General features: G+C 40.7%; 1 protein-coding gene across 2 annotated transcripts in view; it reads right to left on the reverse strand.

Annotated features, from left to right (window-relative positions):
- Positions 1 to 5,110: 5,110 nt before the first annotated feature.
- The window catches only part of TUBGCP6 (tubulin gamma complex associated protein 6), a 34,658-nt gene continuing 20,516 nt past the window's right edge, over positions 5,111 to 19,252 (reverse strand). The window contains exons 14-26 of one of the 2 annotated variants that reach the window (XM_034767655.1): positions 18,748 to 18,863; positions 16,487 to 16,625; positions 16,278 to 16,394; positions 14,629 to 16,033; positions 14,033 to 14,088; positions 13,759 to 13,948; positions 13,322 to 13,490; positions 12,262 to 12,403; positions 10,573 to 10,767; positions 10,104 to 10,236; positions 8,827 to 9,040; positions 7,442 to 7,641; positions 5,111 to 5,585 (exon numbers count right to left, since the gene is read on the reverse strand). In XM_034767655.1, coding sequence (XP_034623546.1) covers positions 5,494 to 5,585; positions 7,442 to 7,641; positions 8,827 to 9,040; positions 10,104 to 10,236; positions 10,573 to 10,767; positions 12,262 to 12,403; positions 13,322 to 13,490; positions 13,759 to 13,948; positions 14,033 to 14,088; positions 14,629 to 16,033; positions 16,278 to 16,394; positions 16,487 to 16,625; positions 18,748 to 18,863 — 3,168 coding nt within the window. In that variant the 3' untranslated portion in view covers positions 5,111 to 5,493. Of the gene's footprint in view, positions 5,586 to 7,441; positions 7,642 to 8,826; positions 9,041 to 10,103; positions 10,237 to 10,572; positions 10,768 to 12,261; positions 12,404 to 13,321; positions 13,491 to 13,758; positions 13,949 to 14,032; positions 14,092 to 14,628; positions 16,034 to 16,277; positions 16,395 to 16,486; positions 16,626 to 18,747; positions 18,864 to 19,252 lie in introns of both variants that reach the window. The other variant, XM_034767645.1, reaches the window with a different exon arrangement.

Here is a 19,252-nt window from a genome sequence, read left to right on the forward strand (position 1 = left end):
GTACATTTTTGACGGTGAGGGTAATTAACCATTGGAACAATTTATCAAGGATTTTGATAGATTCTTCATCACTGACAACTTTTAAATTAAGAGTGGATGTTTTTCTAAAAGACATGCTCTAGGAATTATTTTGGGGCAGTTACATGGTCTGTGTTATACTGGAAGTCAGACTAGATTATCACAATGGACCCTTCTAGCCTTGGACGCTATGAATCTGTAATAATTCAGTTCTTGAGTACTTGGTTGCCTTTCATTTTGATCCCCTATGATTAAAGGTTTCCCTATGCATATATGTAAGAAAAAAAACTTGGCTGTGCAAAATATTCCTATGGAGAGCACTGGTGTTGCAGTGGCTCTCACACATGCATTTTTCTTGCAAAATATCAAATCCTTAGTGATTAGGAAAAAAATGGAGCAGCATTTGTTACGCACATTGTCTGCCATAGCACTGGTTTTCCTTGCTTTTGCTGGTCAATATAATATATATAGACCTTCAGACTGGCCCTTTCTCACTAAGAAACCTTTCAAATATAAACCCATTTGACTGTCATATTTTAGAAGCTATGTTCTAATTGCTAAAGCTGTTTTTGTCTTTAAAAAGAGAGTCCCCTCTCTATAAGGCTCTGCTGAGACTGCACCTAAAGTGCTCCCTTTAGTTCTGAATCTCTCCGTACTAGACAGATACCCAGAAATTAGAAGAAGTTCAGAGTAAAGCAGCAATTATAACTACAGGGGTGGAGGGAGTTACAGAAGAGGATTAAAGTAACTGCAGCTTAGCTAAGTGAAAACAAGGACAATCTCTCTATGTGCTTTTGAAAGGCATAAATGCCAAGGAGGAAGAAGTGCAGTAGAAGGGGTTATTAATTAAAATAGGATTAAGAGGATTTTAGAGTAAAAAGCCCTGGCAGGGATGATTTAGTTGGGAATTGTCCTGCTTTGAGCAGGGGGTTGGACTAGATGCCCTCCTGAGGTCCCTTCCAACCCTGATATTCTACATCAGGAAAACTTTAGCTGCATTGTAGTTAAGGTTGTATCACTACAGTAAGTTTGTGTCATGACATCTGTTTAAAGGTGAACATTTTTAAGTCATGTAAAATTGATATGCTCACTCGAATTTCTTTGAAATTTGGTGTGCCTCAGGAGGAGTCTAGGTGGGGTTAGTGATCCAAATTTGGAGGTATTTGAGCCAGGAGTTCCAGAGATAACCCACCCCTCCAATAGCCATTTAAAAAAAAGTTTCCAGGTTGAGTTTTGTTTTTGTTTTGCTCAGAGCTAGAGATCAAACTATTGATGTGGTGCAAGTCAAAATGGTCTCCATCAATTAAGTTTTAAATATGGTAATGCATGGTACCCACTAAATCCTTGGTGGATCTGAACTGAGAACAGTATTTAAGAAAATGTAAATTTTTTAGGGCATGTCTACACTACAATCTTAAGTCGCCCTATGTTAGGTCAATTTACAGCAGTGCACCACCCTCCTTTCACACTACCCTCCTCCCGTTAGTAGTGTGCATCCTCACCAGGAGCACTTCCACCAACTGAGATAGGGCAGTGGGGGGGCTGAGAGCCAGGGCAACTCTCCACCAGGAGCCTAGCTGCCCCCCAGAGACAAACCTGTTAATGATCCTTCTACAGGTTCACCCAGGCTGCTGGGGAAAGTGGGGAGAAGTGGGGGCTTTCATGGCTCACCCCATCTCTTCCACCATCCTTCCCTGGCGTATCCTAGGGCACTTCTTGCCAGGAGACGGCCACCCAGGGCTTCTCACCTCCAGCAGGTGAATCCTCACCCAGAGGGGAAGCAAGGCTCCTTGTGGGGAGTGGGGAGCCCAGGCGGCAGCCTCAGCCAGAAGCCTGGGTGGCAGCCCAGCTTGGAGCGGAGACAGGCAGCAGGGGAATGACAGCCAACAGCCGATGTAAGGAACGCAGTGTCTACACAGATACTGCATCGTCCTAACTACACCAACATAAACCTATGTCTCTCATGGAGATGAAATTATGATATTGTAGTAGGGCTCTTATATCAGCAGGAGCAAGGCTGTAGTGTAGACACTGACATAGCTAGGTCGACATACGCTGTCTTAAGTTGCCCTAACTCTCTTGTGTAGACCAACCCTGAATTTCCCAGACTTGAAGAAGAGCTCTGTGTAAACTCGAAAGCATGTCTCTCTTACCAACAGAAGTTGGTCTAATAAAAGATATTACTTCACCCATCTTGTCTCTTTAGATGAATCACAGACTTCTAATTGACTGTGAACTCCCCCTTCAGTTAACATAACTAAGGCTAAATTAGCCGGGGGCTTCTGTTTAAGGCAAAACGAGTTAGGAAGACAGGGGCTTGGGGCTGCAGTGAGAAGAGGGATAAATGGGGATGCATAGTAGGGGAGATGAGATTGGGAGCTCAGGTGAAGGAGACAAAGCACTGCCAGTGCACCCCAACACTATTCCACTGTAACATAGTTATTGATACATTTTGTCATGGCAACATTATGCATAATTCAGGGCATGATCACAGTTTAAAAAAAATAGAGAATTTCATGCTATGGTCAGGGCAACTGCATGGACTCTGTTGCCACGTATTAGCAATTGATTAGTGGGAAACTTTTTTTTCTTTTTGTCCTTTTCTAGTGTTTACTAGTGTTAGATGGAATGCAATGGGTGAGAGTGAATGGGTTATAAAAGGAAATAAACAACTTGTACATTTCAGCAGCTGTGTGGTTGGCAGAGTAAAGGTCTGTATATTAACAGGGAAAATGGGGCCGTGCTGAAGCAGGGCGGAGTTAATGTTGCATGGGCAATCTTTACTGTGCATTTCCTGGTGTTGCTCAGCTCAGTGTTCTGCAAGGGAATGACCTATCACCAAACAACCGCAACTCTGCTTTGATGTAGTTTTTGCCATTGAATAGTATATTAAACTGTGGAATAATCATTCTCAAAAAGTGCTCAAGAAATTTAAAAACTAACTAGATCAACTACTAGCAAAGAGTCCCTTGGGGGAAGAACTAGGTAAGCTATAGGTGCCTTCCATGTCTAATTTTCTCCTATCATCACTATCGTCCCTTCATAACATAGCACCTAATCCAACTCCCATTGAAGTCAGTGGGAATCTTTCCATTGACTTCAGAGTGAAGCGGATTGAACCCATAGGAAAGTTAACTCTGCCCTACTGAAACTGTATTATAGAAAAAAATGTGTGTGGTTCAGGTCGCTCTTTTTCTAATGGTCTATTTCCCTCTATTCACTATTCCCTTTCAAAGTTGCTTGGCTGACCTCTAGTGGAGGCTTGTGTGCCAGGACAGACAAAAATCGGAAATTTGCTGATTTGTTGCTATTTTCCCCCTCCAAAGTATTGCTGTTGTGACTAGGTTTAACTCCCCCAAAATTTAGCCAGTTGTTAATCCTCCAAAATTTAGCCAGTTATTTATTATTAACTGGCTAAATTTTGGGGGAATAAATTTATATAATTTATATAATAACTCTACAGGTTGAATTCCCCCTCCCACTGACAAAGAAAGACACTAAGAACCTATATTACAGACAAAGGTGTGAAACAGTCGGAGAGATACACATTGCCATGTTTGAACACTGCAACCCTTTGATACTAAATATGGACTTGCTCCTACAAGGAAGTGAGCAGCCTCAGCTCCCACTGTAGCCAACTTTACACTTGGGATTTTCTGACCGAAATGTTTGATTTCACAACCTAGTGACAATGAAATATTAAGTTTTTGCATCTAAGTCCTCAGGTACGTTTTAGAAACACAAAGAAAAGAAGGTCGCCATTTCACCAGCTAACAAGCACCTCTGATGTCTCTTAATTGTGAATAACTGAGCATGTACACAGGTGCATAGACTTGCAAAAAGAGCACACATATATATAGTGAACACACATGTTCAGCTAAGCGCCCACTTGTAGGCTTTATTAAGGTCTTTCTACTGTGCATGCACAAAGCAACATTGTAAAAAACAGTAACTCAAAACCAAAATATTTCAAATCTAGCATAGGCATTACACACCTCCATGAACAGTAATTCCATGTGGACTAAAACAACAAGGAGTCTGGTGGCACCTTAAAGACTAACAGATTTATTTGGGCATAAGCTTTCGTGAGAAAAAAAACCTCACTTCTTTGGATGCATAGAGTGACAGTTACAGATGCAAGCACTAGATACTGACACATGGAGAGCAGGGAGTTACTTCGCAAGTTACTTCTCCACTTGTGAAGTAACTCCCTACTCTCCATGTGTCAGTATATAATGCCTGCATCTGTAACTTTCACTCTATGCATCCGAAGAAGTGAGGTTTTTACTCACAAAAGCTTATGCCCAAATAAATCTGTTAGTCTTTAAGGTGCCACCAGACTCCTTGTTGTTTTTGTAGATACAGACTAACACGGCTTCAAAATTCAGTAATATACTTGGGGACAGGGGAATAAAAAGGGGGGAGGGGGAAACTAATTAAAAAAAAATCCTGATGCAACTCTAAAAGGATAAACACATTTGGCTCAAATTTTCAAAACTGCCCCACTATGCACACTGCCCCAGTGCTGGGAACCCTGCATTTCCAGGGTCTGTGGCTTTGGTATAGCCCCACCATGTGAATCAGAACAAAATCAATTTTTGAGATATAGAAATTCTGAGTTTCTACCAGCTCTACTAAATATGAATATATGATTTATCTTTGCAACTTAATGGTTTATAAGTATATGGGATTTCTAGTTTTACTGGTTAAAAATCACTGATTTGAGGTTATTCATAGTTAGAGCTTTGCTTGTGTTAGTGATACTAAACTTTTGTGTTTGCCATTTTACATACCAATCTCATTTTATGAACATCTTCAACCAAACTATTTGTTTTTTTAAATAACTGTTGTGTTATGTAATCCAATGACTTACTGTTTCTCACAAATATTCCAAATCCAGTCTCACTTTCCAGCAGCTGAGCAGATGTACTCAAAATGTCATATTTCAGCCATATTATTCATTCCTTGTGAATAGCAGACTTGTAGAAATAATTATAGAATATTAAATGTAAATGTGATTTAGATTGAGAATGTGCGTCAGTTTTTAAATAAATTAAATGGACCAAATTTGGGCATACTGAACACAAAGAAGTTTTAAAAGATATCTTTTTGTTTATTTGTTTCACAAACATGTATTTACATTGAACATGAATTCACAACACTGAAAGGAAAAATGTATATTATATATTAACCGATTTACATGTATGTCCTTTCCCATGTTAACACTAGGCCCCATTCTTCCCTGTAATGACGGGATCAATTCTCAATGTGCTGATGAAGTGGTGATTTGTACAGATTCTAAATGGCATCATTTTCTAAGTGCTATGGTTTCACTCTTCAAAGTTGTTTTGAACAATGGATTACTTCTTAAAATAAGCCTCTGTTACTAGCATCAATTTCCATAAATAATAAGCATAAAGCTGTAGCTGTATTTTCTTTACCATGCTACCAGTATTCCTTACAGTATACTAGAGCTCAGTTATCTTTGTAGTAGTTATTAAAGTTGATTCGCAGCAGGAAGTCCTCCAGGTGAGGTTGGTATCCCCTATTTACAAGTTTGGTTACCACTGTAGGAAAAGCAAATACACAAATCGTAATTTAAACCTCTAACAAGTCAATCTGTTGATTAAATGTATGAATATTATCATGGAAAAAGCCTATTGCAGAAGTCTGATGTAGATAGAAACAAATAATTAAAACTGTATAAAAGAGCCCCTGCCTCTATTTCTGGAATTACAAAGTGCTCTCATTAACTGTCTGTACAACAAATCAGAATCAAGGCAAGGAACAGAAGTGTCAATCCTAGACAGTGTGCATATAAATGGAATTTTATTCTTCTAATTACAAGTACACTTTATCCAAACTATTTTTAAAAGGACAATTTTAGGTTCCCATAACATCATATTAAACAGTGGGCAGGCACTACTGAGATGCCCGACCTGTAAAAGAAACAGCTCTGCTAGTTTTCTTATGCCAAGACCACTGTGTTACAGAAGGGACCATGAGACAAACACCTGGGATGATTGCAAATCTTTACTAATGCTAACCATCATTAACAATAAAGAAGGGATCTTTCCAATGTATGGACTTAAATCAAAGTAAGAAAAATTGTCTTGGCTTCATAAACATCTCATGCACCGAGGGGGATTTGCAAGCAGTAACAGCACGCAAGGAAGAAGGAAAGGTGTAGAATATATAGGATTAGAGCCTGATCCAAAGCCCACTCAAATCAACAGGAGACTCTCCACTGGCTTCAGTAGGCTCTGAATCACGCCCTTTGTGAAAGATAGAATATTGTAGATTACAGGGACATGAGTAAGTACACATCTGTTTTGTGGTGATTAATATGGGGGAGTGCAAAGGACCAGGTCACTCTGCATATTTCCTTACAGGAGGCTCTATTAATCTCTGTCCGTGAAGCAACCATAGATCTCAAAGGATTGGCTTAAATGGCTCCTAGAACTGTTTTGACTTCCCATAGGCTTTGGAAGCAGCCATTCTAACTCATCCTGAAATATTTGCTTTTGTTGTTTTTTATCCTGTGACACCACTTTTAGACACTCTTAATGAATAAAAAGGGCATCTCATTTCCTGAAGGATACCATCTGATGGAAACAGTATCTAATGACTGATATTTAAAGGAAAAAGTGGCACTTCCTTTGGATATTGGGGCTGCTAACAAAGCAAAGTGAGGAGCTGCCTGTATTCACATGAAAAGGTGAATTTATTTTTGGTAGAAATACGGGAAGGGTCTGCAAGAGCAGTATTATTTGGGAAATGCAGAAGATTAGATAGGGTCTCTCTAACTTGCCGACCCTTCAAGCTGAGGTGACAGCCACAAGGAATTCTATTGCGAAAAAGAACATGAACTACGTCGCAAAAAATCTGCACAGTGGCAAAGTTCTTGTCTGCAGAACTAGATTTAACTACATCTTGCAGTAGGTGAGCAGCCTGTGGGCCTTAGTTACTTAACCCCTTGCAAGAGCCAGGAAATTCAATCTCACAGTAAGATGTAGTATTTGTCTTGTCAGGAGATGTAAAATACAGTTCAAAGGACTTTTTTGTGTTGCCATTTTAGATACTTTTGTCTGTCATACGGTTTCAAGGACTACATTGCAGATAAATGGTAAATCTAAGCATATAGCAGGCTAAGAAGCAATTATTTACCATAGATTTACTCCCCGTAAACCACCAAATGTGATACTTATTGTCAGCTATGGGACACATGCCAAGAAATTCAGACTTCTGATGCTTTACATTAGTGGACGTGGAGAGATTAGCACTACGCAAAATGAGTTCAATATACACTTTCTCCTGCTTTCAGGCTGCACTATCAGAGACAACTGCAAGAACTGATGGGTTTTTCAGGTGTCAGTTGATTGTGGTAATATAAATTAGCCCAATAACGTATCTGAGTTCCTACCTTTGAATAAGAAGTGAGAGTAATATTTGAAAGTATTGTAAGATTGTTGCATCAAACCAAAGTTGGGATGAACAGCCATTTGCTTGCCAGCATCAATGTTCCATGACTGAGAGATTAATTGGCTGCGGAACTTCAAAATGAGACTGAAGATGCTGTGAATAATGTTCATCACAGGAGTGGCCTTCTCAGTCAATAGTCCTCTAGGGTGAAAAAAAAAAAAAAACAGACTTAAAAAAACTAAAGAGCCATTGTTTATTTGAGCAGTTAGAAGGCAGAGAGAATCCTTTGGGTTCCCTCTTTAATCATTTCAAAATAAAACAAAACAAGTGACTCTACAGGAGTGAATTTATGTAACTCTTGAGTCCAGTATGGTTTACCTACTTTTCAAGGTTGCTGACATTTACATATGAAGAGCTCAGTCCAGACACTTGTCCTTTATTTTTATGTTGGTGGGATTAAATTTTAAGTGTCATGCTCTAGTTCATCTTAACTTTGCCCAGGTAATTTGGCATCCGTCATCATTTCTGCCACTTCCCAATGCCTGAACTGGTTTTTCTGGATGCACCTGTTCTTGTCTGTAACTAACAAGAGATGCCACTTCTAGTGGGACACACTCTTTTTGCCTCTTCTTGTATCTACTCCTTCTGTTCGCCATCTTCTCTTCCTCCCTTGTCATTTCTGACCTCTTCTTTTTCTCTCTATTCCTTCCTTACCCCACCACTCCCATATCTACTTACCTCTCAACCCCATTCTCCTTATCCTAGTCCTCTTTGCTTTGCTCTCTATCACAACATCTCAGCGCCTCTACAGCCTCTGTAGTGTATGAGGCTCAAAGTGTTAACAGCCTCTGATTCATAAAGCAAGTAGTACTACTTCCACTACTCATGAACCGTGGTGGTGGTCTTTTTTCAGAAACAACGTCTGTGTATATCAGATGACAACTGCTCTGCCAGGGAATCGTCCTGCAGCCTGAAATTAACTACTCTGCATAGGTATTAAAAATATAAACAATGTATAGAGACAGCCCTGGTGCAATCTTTGAATTTGGATTATTTGTACATACTACTTATTCAGTCAGACAACACTCTCATTTCCCTAAGTAGTAGGTATTAACTACAAATCAGGAACTTCCCTTTCATCACAGCACTAATATTCTGGGTGCTTCTGTTGTACCTATGCAAAGATTTTACAATTATTTTTTTTGTATAATTACTACTTTGTATGTTTGTTGAAATCATTTTATGTGTATACATACACACACACACACACACACACACACGGTGTATGTGTGCTATACCATATTTATAAATCCTCTGCTGGAGTAAACTGAAACAGCTCAGTTGACTTCAAGGAAAAACAGTGAAGTGTTTCCCTGCTTTGCTTACCTGAAAATAGCTTTGTTGAGGTATTCTGCATGTGTTCTGTGAATTTCTTCCAGGTTTCCTACAAAAGACAGTTTGTTTCCAAATTCACACCATGTTACATGCAATATTTGGTTAGCAATGTAACCTTGAATAACTTTAACAAAGTGCTGCATTTCATGTTTATACAGCTGGAGCTGTCGAAATTGAACAGAATTTGATGCACGACTCACTAATGCTGAAAATAAAAACAGAAAGATATTATTGTTGACACTGTAGAGCAGGGGTGGGCAAACTTTTTGGCCCTAGGGCCACCTCAGATACAGAAATTGTATGGAGGGTAGGGAAGGCTGGGGGAACGAGGCGTGGCCTGGCCCCCTATCCAGCCCCCTGGAGCCCCCATCCCCACCCAACCCCCCCCCCCCCCCCCCCTGCCCCCCGGGACTCCCGCATCCTATCCAAACACCCCTGCTCTCTGCCCCCAACCATCCCCTCGGATGCCCGTCCCCTATCCAATCCCCCGTTCCCCACGCCCTGACCGCCCCCCTGGGGCCCATTATCCAACCCTCCCTGCTCTCCCTGCCCCACGTTACCTGTGGGGGGGGGGGGAGAGGGACTCAGTCCTTGCCCTGTGCGTTTCCCCTGTTTGTTTGGCTGCTCTCCCTGGCAGTTGGGCAGGGCTCGCTCCCTGTATAGGCTTAGCTGCTGGGGACAGGGGCCAAGCATGCTGGAGGTGGAAGGGGGGCCCCTGGCTTGCTCTGCCTCTGTCCCCAGCAGCAGGGCCCAGGCCCCTTAAGCGCCCCCCCTGCAACTCCCCCTTCTCCTCACATACCCCCCCAGAACTCCCCTGCTCCCCGCCCCCTGACCATTGCGCTATAGCCGTGCTGCCGGGCTGGAGCTGCAGCCGCACTGCCCAGGCACTGGGGGAACTGTGACTACGAGGGAAGGGCCAGGGGCCAGCCTCCGCCCGGCACCTGGGGAGTTGGGCTGGCTCCTCCGCAAGCCTATCTTGACCCCGCTCCCTGGCAGGAGCTCGGGGGCCAGAGGGAAGGGTCCTGCGGGCCAGATGTGGCTCGCAGGCTGTAGTTTGCCCCCCTCTGCTGTAGAGACGGTTCCCATAAAAATCATGGTTTGACAAAACTATCAGCAGAAACCTGTCTCAAATTCCAAACAAGTTTCCTTGAATAAATTTTGACTTTTAAGGACCAAAGTACCTGTTTTAAATGGCATGTTTACAATCTATTGTCTAGCACATGGAGCTAAACACGTTTTTATGTAGTACCTTTTCTAATGTATCTTACCAGTACGTTTTAAGTGGAACCAAATATCCTTGAGAGTCCACACCATGTGCTTCAACTGCAGCAAAAAGGAGAAGATCTTGTTGTATTTATTCATGCAGCTCTCAGTAATGACAATGTTCAGAGGCCAATCAACCTAAAAGTATATACAATATATATATAAAACCAAGTGTCATTAACGTTACCTGTCCATATCATATTTGATCATTTCAGAATATTTCACAGCTCTTACAGTCACAGGTACTACAGGCTGCTGAAACATAATTGAATGAATTTATAAATGGCATCATAGAATGACCAGGATGAGCAAACCCTATGAATTCATTTAGATTAGCCTAATTTCTTGACTCTTTTCCTCTGGGAGGTAGTAAATCATCAGTTACTATACATCAAAGAAACATGGATGCTCAAATGATCATGGTATAAGAGCAAAGTATAACTTTCATATAATCTTTTCTACATGCTTTCTTACCTTGTACCGTAGCTCCAAGCAGTTCAGAGCATCAGGAGCATTGGGTTTGAACATTTCTGGAAGGTACTTGAGTGCAAAAGAAAGATTGGAAGCAAGCTGGGTGTCTCCGTGAAGGCTATACTGTAATGCTTTATTTAAGATAGAATTGAGAACCAGTGGATTCAGAAGTTCACCAGGAGTTTGCCCTGAACCAAGCTTGAAAAAAAGAAATCTTAATTCATTACACATATAATTTTTAGAGACAGACAAGTCATGTTCTTGCTTTAAGGTAAATTTTTCAAAAGCCCCTAAGTGACCTAGGAGCCTAAGTCCCATTTTCAAAAGTGGCTTAGGCACAAGTGTTTTATTCATTTTTGAAAATGGGACTTGACTGCTTTTGAAATGTTTACCCATAGTCTTTTGGCTCAGTACCATGATGATCAACAGCAGAACAACCTAATTAGCAAATTAATGTGACAGAATCAAAATTAATACTGTGAAATAAACCTCTCAATTTTCACCTTTAGAACTTTAAACAACTTTAATGTGTTTTCTGCCATATGTTTACTAATTAAATTAATTTATTTGTTGAAAATCCAAATGAGAACTTGCTAATTCACTTTTCAAAATACAAATATAAAGCCTTAACTGCTGTTATGGAAAATCTAAATAGAAGTACATAGCAAATTTAGAATTGCAGGTGTCAGGTCTCAAAATGAATAAAGAACAAAAAAAAAAATCATGTCATTCTAAACATTTCATTTATGTTATTCTGATCCCCCTGCAACTATTAAAATGACAATACTGAGCATAAGACTCAGGTGCAAAATGTTTAAGCACAAGCAGCCCCACTGACTTCAGCAGAACTTCTCACATATGCTCAAAGTTAAGCATGTGCTAAAGTGCTTTTCTGATCGTGACCAAAATACTCTCAGCTTCTAGAGAGTTGGTGTGCCCATGCATGTCCTGATAGCCAGACATAAGCCCAGACCATCCTTCCTGTGACCTTACTCTGGTGGACCTCATCCATGGACACAGAAATGAGGCATACAAGTGCCAACTCTGCAGAACATTCCAACATTCCCCTCCCTAATTCTCCTTCAACAGTGCACTGTAGGATTTTTGAAGTGGGAATGTAGACCAACTTTTCATAGCATGGGCCCCTGCAGGGTGATGGAGGGGAGTGGTGGGACTCAACCAATGGCAACAGTATCCTCCCAGCATGGGCCAGAGCAATAGCGCAGTCTAGCCTTTCACAGGACTGGAGGTTCTCTTCCCTGAACTCCAATTTCTGCTGAGTTTAGAGGTCATACCGCTAGCCTCTTCTGCAGTCTGCCAAATCCCATCACCCCATTCCTCAGGGAGAATATCAGCAAAATATATTGCTCTTACAGAGTTTCTTGGGCCTCATGTATCCCTGAGAGAGGGTGCATTTTGGCTCACAGTCATTAAGGCCTCAGCAGGGCCTCTTTGCTACAGAATTTGCTGCCGTGGCACAAGGGGGTACAAAATGGACAAGGGGAAAAATAGCAGCTAGGATTTTAACCCACACCTCTCTACCACCCTTACTCATATTGGGTTTTTTTAGCTACCTATGTCAACACTGGGAACGGTCCTTAATATCACTTTATGAGATATTAGAGGTTCACAAACATCACGCCTATTGCAAATGACCAAATACCAGAGTTATAAACAAGCCAGCACAAATACCTTCTCAAATAGTAGGTCACTAAGCGACTGAGCAAACTCTCCATCTTCCATTAACAAAAAATGCCGTAGTGCTTCAAAATTCTTCTCTATGTTCAGTTCCACAAAGTAGTAATCGACTATTGCTTTGTTCACAAGGGAAACACTAATAAAAACATGAACTGACAATCACTCTTAAGAACAATTCTTTCCTTACTATTAAAATGCAGTCATGGATATTACTATCAAATTAACATTTCAATATTTAGCATAATGTACAAGCTTGCATGACATTCACATGCACAAAAGAAAATGGGAGAAACCTTATATACAGATAGTATCCAGGATAAACCAGAACTAAAACCTACCACTACTGAGAACTATAGCTTGATTGGAATTGCCAGCATATCTGAAGATTGGTTGTATATAAAGGGCTTTAGTGACACTACATGGACCACAGGAAAAATATTAGCAGTAATCTCTCTTTATGAAGCTTTCATCTGGTGGGATCCAGACTGGTTAAGCAAAAGTGTCATGTCTGTATCTTTGGAGAGGTGTATACTTCACCCAGGCAATACAGGCACCTTTGATGCTAGTCACTGACAGAGAAGGCGAGAGGGCAAGAGATTCAAGTCTTGAATCCTGGAACTCTGGGGATAGTCCTGAGACCGGGGAGACCAAAGGCAGGGGCGGGAGGAAATTATCCTATAGCCTATACTTACTAAACTAGATATAAAAACTATTCACAACAAATTTAGTTTACGGGTTATACACTGAAGGACACAATTCCAACCAAAGCCATGCAGCGTTAAGAAGGAACTGGAGCGGCATCAACCTGCGCCGCCTATTATACCCTTGGTCGGGAACATGAGGGAAGCCAATGCGCACGTGAGAGTCAATGGACACTCCTTTGAAGAACTTCCAGACTCAGGCACACAGCATGCATGTGTACGCATGTGTGGAATAGCACTCTAAGAAGTAGTAAGTAGTTTTTCGTGCAGCTCTGTCTCAAGGGAAAATGCCCAGTGAAGAAAAAATAACTGAGTTAATAGAAGTGGATTTGTTTTTCCTAATTAATACTTACTGAGACACTAGTGGAGCAGTAATAGAGTGTTTCATCAGCACTGGCAGAGATAAAAGTTCACTAAGTTGTACAGCTGTTTCATCTGTTGCTGACTGTACCAAAGGATCCACTGGGAAAGTGTATGACCTGGGTATCACATGATGCAAGAGATGGGAAACTGGCAACTCTGCTAAATTGAAGAATACATATAAAAATTGTAAGCTGTTATACTTAAGCTATTTCAATTAATCTCCTGAAAGTCATTCCAGATTAGAAAAATCAAAACACGCTACAGTAGACTTCAGATTTTTATGTAAAGAAAAATAGTTTTGCTACTGTACTTAATAATTTTGACGATAAAAATCATCTAAGAACTTTTCCTTATGCTAAAAGCCTGATTTCTCACTCAAGACCATTACATCATCTTGCTGAACTAAGATTTCAAGAGTTCTACTCACACATTAAATCATAGCTGTCTTGGTATTTTTCAAGGCAATACTGGTCTGATAAGGCTTTCAGATAAGCTTGTTCTTTCTTCCACGTATCATCATCAGCTTCCTTCTCTTTAGTCTCAGAAGCACAAGCCTCAGAAAGTAAAGTTTCTTGAGGTGTAACAGTCAGTGCAATCGATTTTTCAGGTTCCTCTGTCTAAGAGAATGCAGACAATAACTAACACCTCCTCTCAGAGACAATCATCTCATAAATCCCATGCACAAATGATGTGTTCCTTACCTGTGAACCCTGAGGAAGCTCTAGAGGGAGATCTTTGCAGACATCTTTTGCAATTACTGTAATAACACAAATTGAAACAGTATCAGAAAAAGAAAAAAAAAAAAACCCATGAACATACAAAATACAGCTGACTGCCTATAGTCACTGGATCATATCTCAGACCTGATCATAATTCCAAAAGAATGCAAAATCTGTAACAAAACCACCATTACAATGCACTTGAAAAACAGGGAACTTTAGGTTCACATGCTTGTATATATTACACAGTGACACTATTAGCATTAATATATTTAAAGTATTGTCAGAACATTTTTCAATTTCAGAGTGCAAGGTAGCTATTTAAAAACACACTAGAATTATAACGGGTCTGCAAAGTTTCAAATCAGTGGAAAATTTTAACAAATATTTCACCCTTTTCATGCAGGAGACTAGACTAGATGCAAATTCTCGCCTAAAAATTCTAATAGTGTTTAGCCATATACTCAATGAATTAACTCATAAGTATCCAGATAGAACAAACACACCTGATGGTAATTTTTATAAGGTCCTAAAAAACTACTGACCAACTGAATACAGTTTGATTGTCTTATTCTAACCTTGTTTCTCTCTCTCTTCTGTGATGTTTTCTTGCTTTTCACCTTCAATATTAGAATCTGAAAGGATTGGAACACTGTCTGAGGACTGTGATTGGGGTAAGACCTCTTCCTTGCCTTCTGATGATTTATCGTCTCTTTTACTTGCATCAGTGGGAGAAAATTCTCCATTGTACAGACATGTCTGAACTGTAGAGTCTGATGAGTGACCAGAGATAGTTTTATTATGAGGTATCGGATCAGTTTCTGTGGATGGAGACCACTCCCCTATTTTAATGTTTGACTGAGATGCATGGCCAAAAGGGCTCCAACGAGGTTTTGAAAGCTCAGTATCTGAAACTAGCTCTCCCATTTTAATGTGTGATTGTGAAACATGTCCATGGATATTCCACCGAGGTCTAGATAGTACAGCCTCAGACACATTTTCCCCAATCTTGATATTGGCATCAGATGCATGGCCATGGATGCTCCACCGAGGTCTAGACGGTACAGGCTCCGACACATTTTCCCCAATCTTCATATTGGCATCAGATGCATGACCATGGATGTTCCACCGAGGCCTTGTAGGCTCTATGTTTGACACGTACTCGCCAATCTTAATATTAGCTTCCGAGGCATGTCCATGAATATTCCATCTAGGCCTTGAGGGCTCTACCTCTGACGTATATTCCCCAATTTTAATATGAGCTGTAGAAACATGCCCGTGAATATTCCAGCGAGGCCGACTAGATTCAACTTCAGAGGTATATTCCCCAATTTTTATGTGCGAATCTGAAGAATGTCCATATGGATTTGAATGTGACTGGGAAGTCTCTGCATGAGGCACATATTCCCCTACATTAATGCTGGCATTGGATACATGTCCATGAATATTCCACTGAAGTCTCCTACTCTCCACAAACACATTTTCTCCAACTCTGCCATGTCCTTGTGAAACAGCAGCTGGCCTGAGAATTGTATTAAAATCATATTCACTTTGCTGATGTAACTGTGTATTGTCTTCTCCTTGCAGTGCTCCTATCAAAAGAGGCTGACTTTCACTTATTTGAGTAGTTTCAGGAAGTTCTGAGCTAATATTTTGAAATGCTTCATCTAGTAAAGATCCTTCATCTAGTAAAGAGCCAACGACAGCAGGTTGTTCTTCCTGTGATTCTGGTAGGAAATCCTCAATATTTAGACTGGATTCAGGAAGAGCATTAGAACTCTGTGATGGATCCCATGTTTGTTCTGTACTTAGTAGCTGGAATTCAGTTCCTGCTGCAGCTGGCTCAGAATGTTGATTAATGTGAGGATTTACTGACTGGGGCGAAGCCAATGGTTTATCAGCAGAAGTAATACTCTTCAGTCCAGATTCAGAATCACCTCTGACAACATTATTGTCAGAATGCACAGGTTCCACAGTAGATACCTAAAATATAAATAATTATTGCATTCTTCAGTCATTTACACACAGTTGGTATGTATTTTAAACTATTTTTCCAGATGAAGATTTTATTTCCAGTCCCCCTTTTTATTGTCAGCACCATAATACTATAATACTCATTCACATTTCTGCCATGGTGACTCTTCTATTTAGTGATCACAGATTTACAAAATTCACATTAGAAAACTTGGAATTGTCATGCAATGCTTCTGTCAGAAAATAAACCAACCTGAGAGCTCGGTTCTTCAACAACAGCATCCATAATTGAGACTGTTTGGCACTGCTTATGCGGAATAATGTCTAATTTCCTCCTGTACTTCCCATCAGGAAGTTTTTCAAGCATCTCCTAAAAATCAAAATAGCAAAACCAAAAAGCTTTTAATGTATCAAATGTTAAAATGCTACAAATGATATTTCTTATAAAAATGTAGAAGATACCTCAATGTGTTTTTGATCTTCTAATAGAAAGTTGAGACGGGCTGTTTCCAGTTTGTGCCGCTGGATTTTCCACAAAGCTCTTTGCTCCCTACGGGCTGCATCATCAGAAAGTTTGCTATAATGGTCAATTAATTCTTGCCTGAAGGATAGCAAAGATACTATATTACAGACACTCCACCTACGTATTTTTCATCTTGTACTCTGTATATTGAGACCATATGCTGGTGTAGAAGAGCAAGAAAATGACAGATCTCTCAGACTATAGATTTTTAAAATTAAAAACCAGAGGTTTCATCCACAGTACAGAATCCGGTTGAGAAAATGTAATGAAAATAGGATGGTATTTTTTGTCAATAAGTTTTTATAGAACCATGTTAGTAGGACACTAATTTTTCATAACAAATGTGCTTAAATGTATAATAGAAAACAAAGACAAATTACCATTAGCTGTATATATTGATGAGTAATGTCAAAGCTTGTAATAGCTATAATTACTATGCAGAACTTACATCAATTATAATTAAGTCTACGTTTTAGTCACAGGTATTTTTAGTAAAAGTCATGGACAGGTCACAGGCAGTAAACAAAAATTCACAGCCCGTGACCTGTCCATGACTTGTACTATATACCCCTGACTAAAACTTGGGTGGCCCAGGATCCCCGCTGGTGCTGGGGGGGGAGAGGGGGGACACGCAGGTGGTAGCCTGCGGCCCAGAACTTCCGCTGGTGCTGGGGTGGGGGGGTTGGAGGGCCTGGAAGGCTCCCTACCTGGCTCTGCACAGCTCCCCAGAAGCATCCAGCATGTCCCTGCAGCTCCTAGGGGGAGGGAAGGCCAGGGGGGCTCCGTGCACTGCCCCACCATGAGCTCCGGCTCTGCAGCTCCCATTGGCCGGGAACTGCAGCCAGTGAGAACTATGGAGGCGGTGCCTGAAAGCTGGCCCCTCTGCCTAGGAGCTGAAGGGACATGCCAGCTGCTTCTGAGGAGCCCCTGTCCTCCTCCCCCGAGGTAAGCGCTGCCCTCTACCCCAACCCCCTGACCAAGCCCTGAGACCCCTCCCACACCCAAACTGCTGCTGCTGCTGGCCCAGGGGCTGCCCGAGTGTTCGGGCAACCCCTGAGCCAGCCGCACCAGCTGCTGCAAAAGTCACGGAGGTCATGGAAAGTCATGGAATCCATGACTTCAGTGACCTCTGTGACAGACATGCAGTCTTAATTATAACCAATTTTAACACTGAAAAAAGTGTTCCTTTCCTGCTCATTACTGTTTAAGTCTACCTGATAAATAAAAACAATTAAAAATAGAACACCACACCCATGACACTGTCCTCATCAATTTAATTTTTAATCACATAAATATATTGTATTTGTCCTTTTGATGGTTAATGGGAGCAGTAATGACCCCTGGCTACGGTATGTCCTGGAGTGATCATCTAATCCTATCTCCTATATATCACAGCCCCTTAAACCAATTACCCTGTATTGAGCCCTGTACCTTGTGTTTGGCTAACACATATTCCACAAAGGCATCCAGTTTTGAGCTGAAGATATCAAGAGACGGAGAATCCACCACTTCCAGCTGGAGATTTTGAAGGTACATGTTGAAGCCCAAGGCTCTACCCCTGCTAATGACTAACTACCAAGAAATACCTGACCTGCATGCGAGTCCCAAATATATATCAAACTAAAAGGAACTGACTGAGATATACATTTCACCTTACGTACTCGGACACCATCAACGTGTGCCCTTGGATTAAAATGCAGCCCTTAATCTCTGACAGCTATTCAAAACATAATCCAAATAGCATTCACCAATGTATAAACTGTGGCTCTGACCATGCAATCAGACCCACTTGGGTGGACCTTAGGCCCAAGTAGAGCCCCACTGAAGTAAGATCGGGGTCCATGTAGACTCAGAGGAAAGTATTGTAACCCACATTTAACATTAGCAGTAAAACAAAAACAAAAAAAAGTCTATCTTAATTCCCATGTACTGGTTTTTAATCTGCTCTGACATCCGATTCTTTTGCTGCGGGGGCAGCTTTTGATCACAAATTTTGTTGTTACAGGTTTTTCTAAAGCCAAGATTATGATAAAAACCAATCTGGATGTCATTGATGTAGACTGTCTGTTCTCTAGAGCATTGCTAGGATTCCAAAATGAAGAGCAATATTTTAATTGTTTTTTAAAGCCAGACCTTACAGGAAAATGTGATCTGAAACCTTTGGAAGACTAACCACAAATACTGTTTCTTAATACATTACCTTGCCTTTTTTTCCAGTTCCTCTTCTAAGGCTTTCAGTCTTTTCTCTCTCTCCCTGAGCTCTCGGGCATAGCTGAAATCATCATCAATCTCTTCCTGTTTCATCGTAAGTCGACGCTACATAAACATTCAGAACTCTTAAAAAAATCACTTTCAACACCAACCCAGTCAGATAGATGGGCACATTTTAAAGAGCTTTTTAAACTGTGTATCATTAGGTGTTTTAGTGATTTCAGAATGTGCAGTAGACCCCTTATTTTATAAACTAATTGGGGATTGAGGAGGTCATAAAATTGAACATTTCAAAATTACAATAGGTACAGTGCATAAACTGCAGTATGGTCCACTGCATTACTGTCTTCTCCTTCAAACCACTGCAAGGTGATTTCCAATGCATTGAAAACATCAGAATGTGAAGGGTTGTTGCCTTTTTCTTCATAGCCATCACTATTACATGATTTTTCCCTCCCTTCAGAAAAAATGGTTTGTATAATTGGTCGTTCCTA

Source organism: Trachemys scripta, chromosome 1 (genome assembly GCF_013100865.1).
Source record: "Trachemys scripta elegans isolate TJP31775 chromosome 1, CAS_Tse_1.0, whole genome shotgun sequence".
Lineage (NCBI taxonomy): Eukaryota > Metazoa > Chordata > Testudines > Emydidae > Trachemys > Trachemys scripta.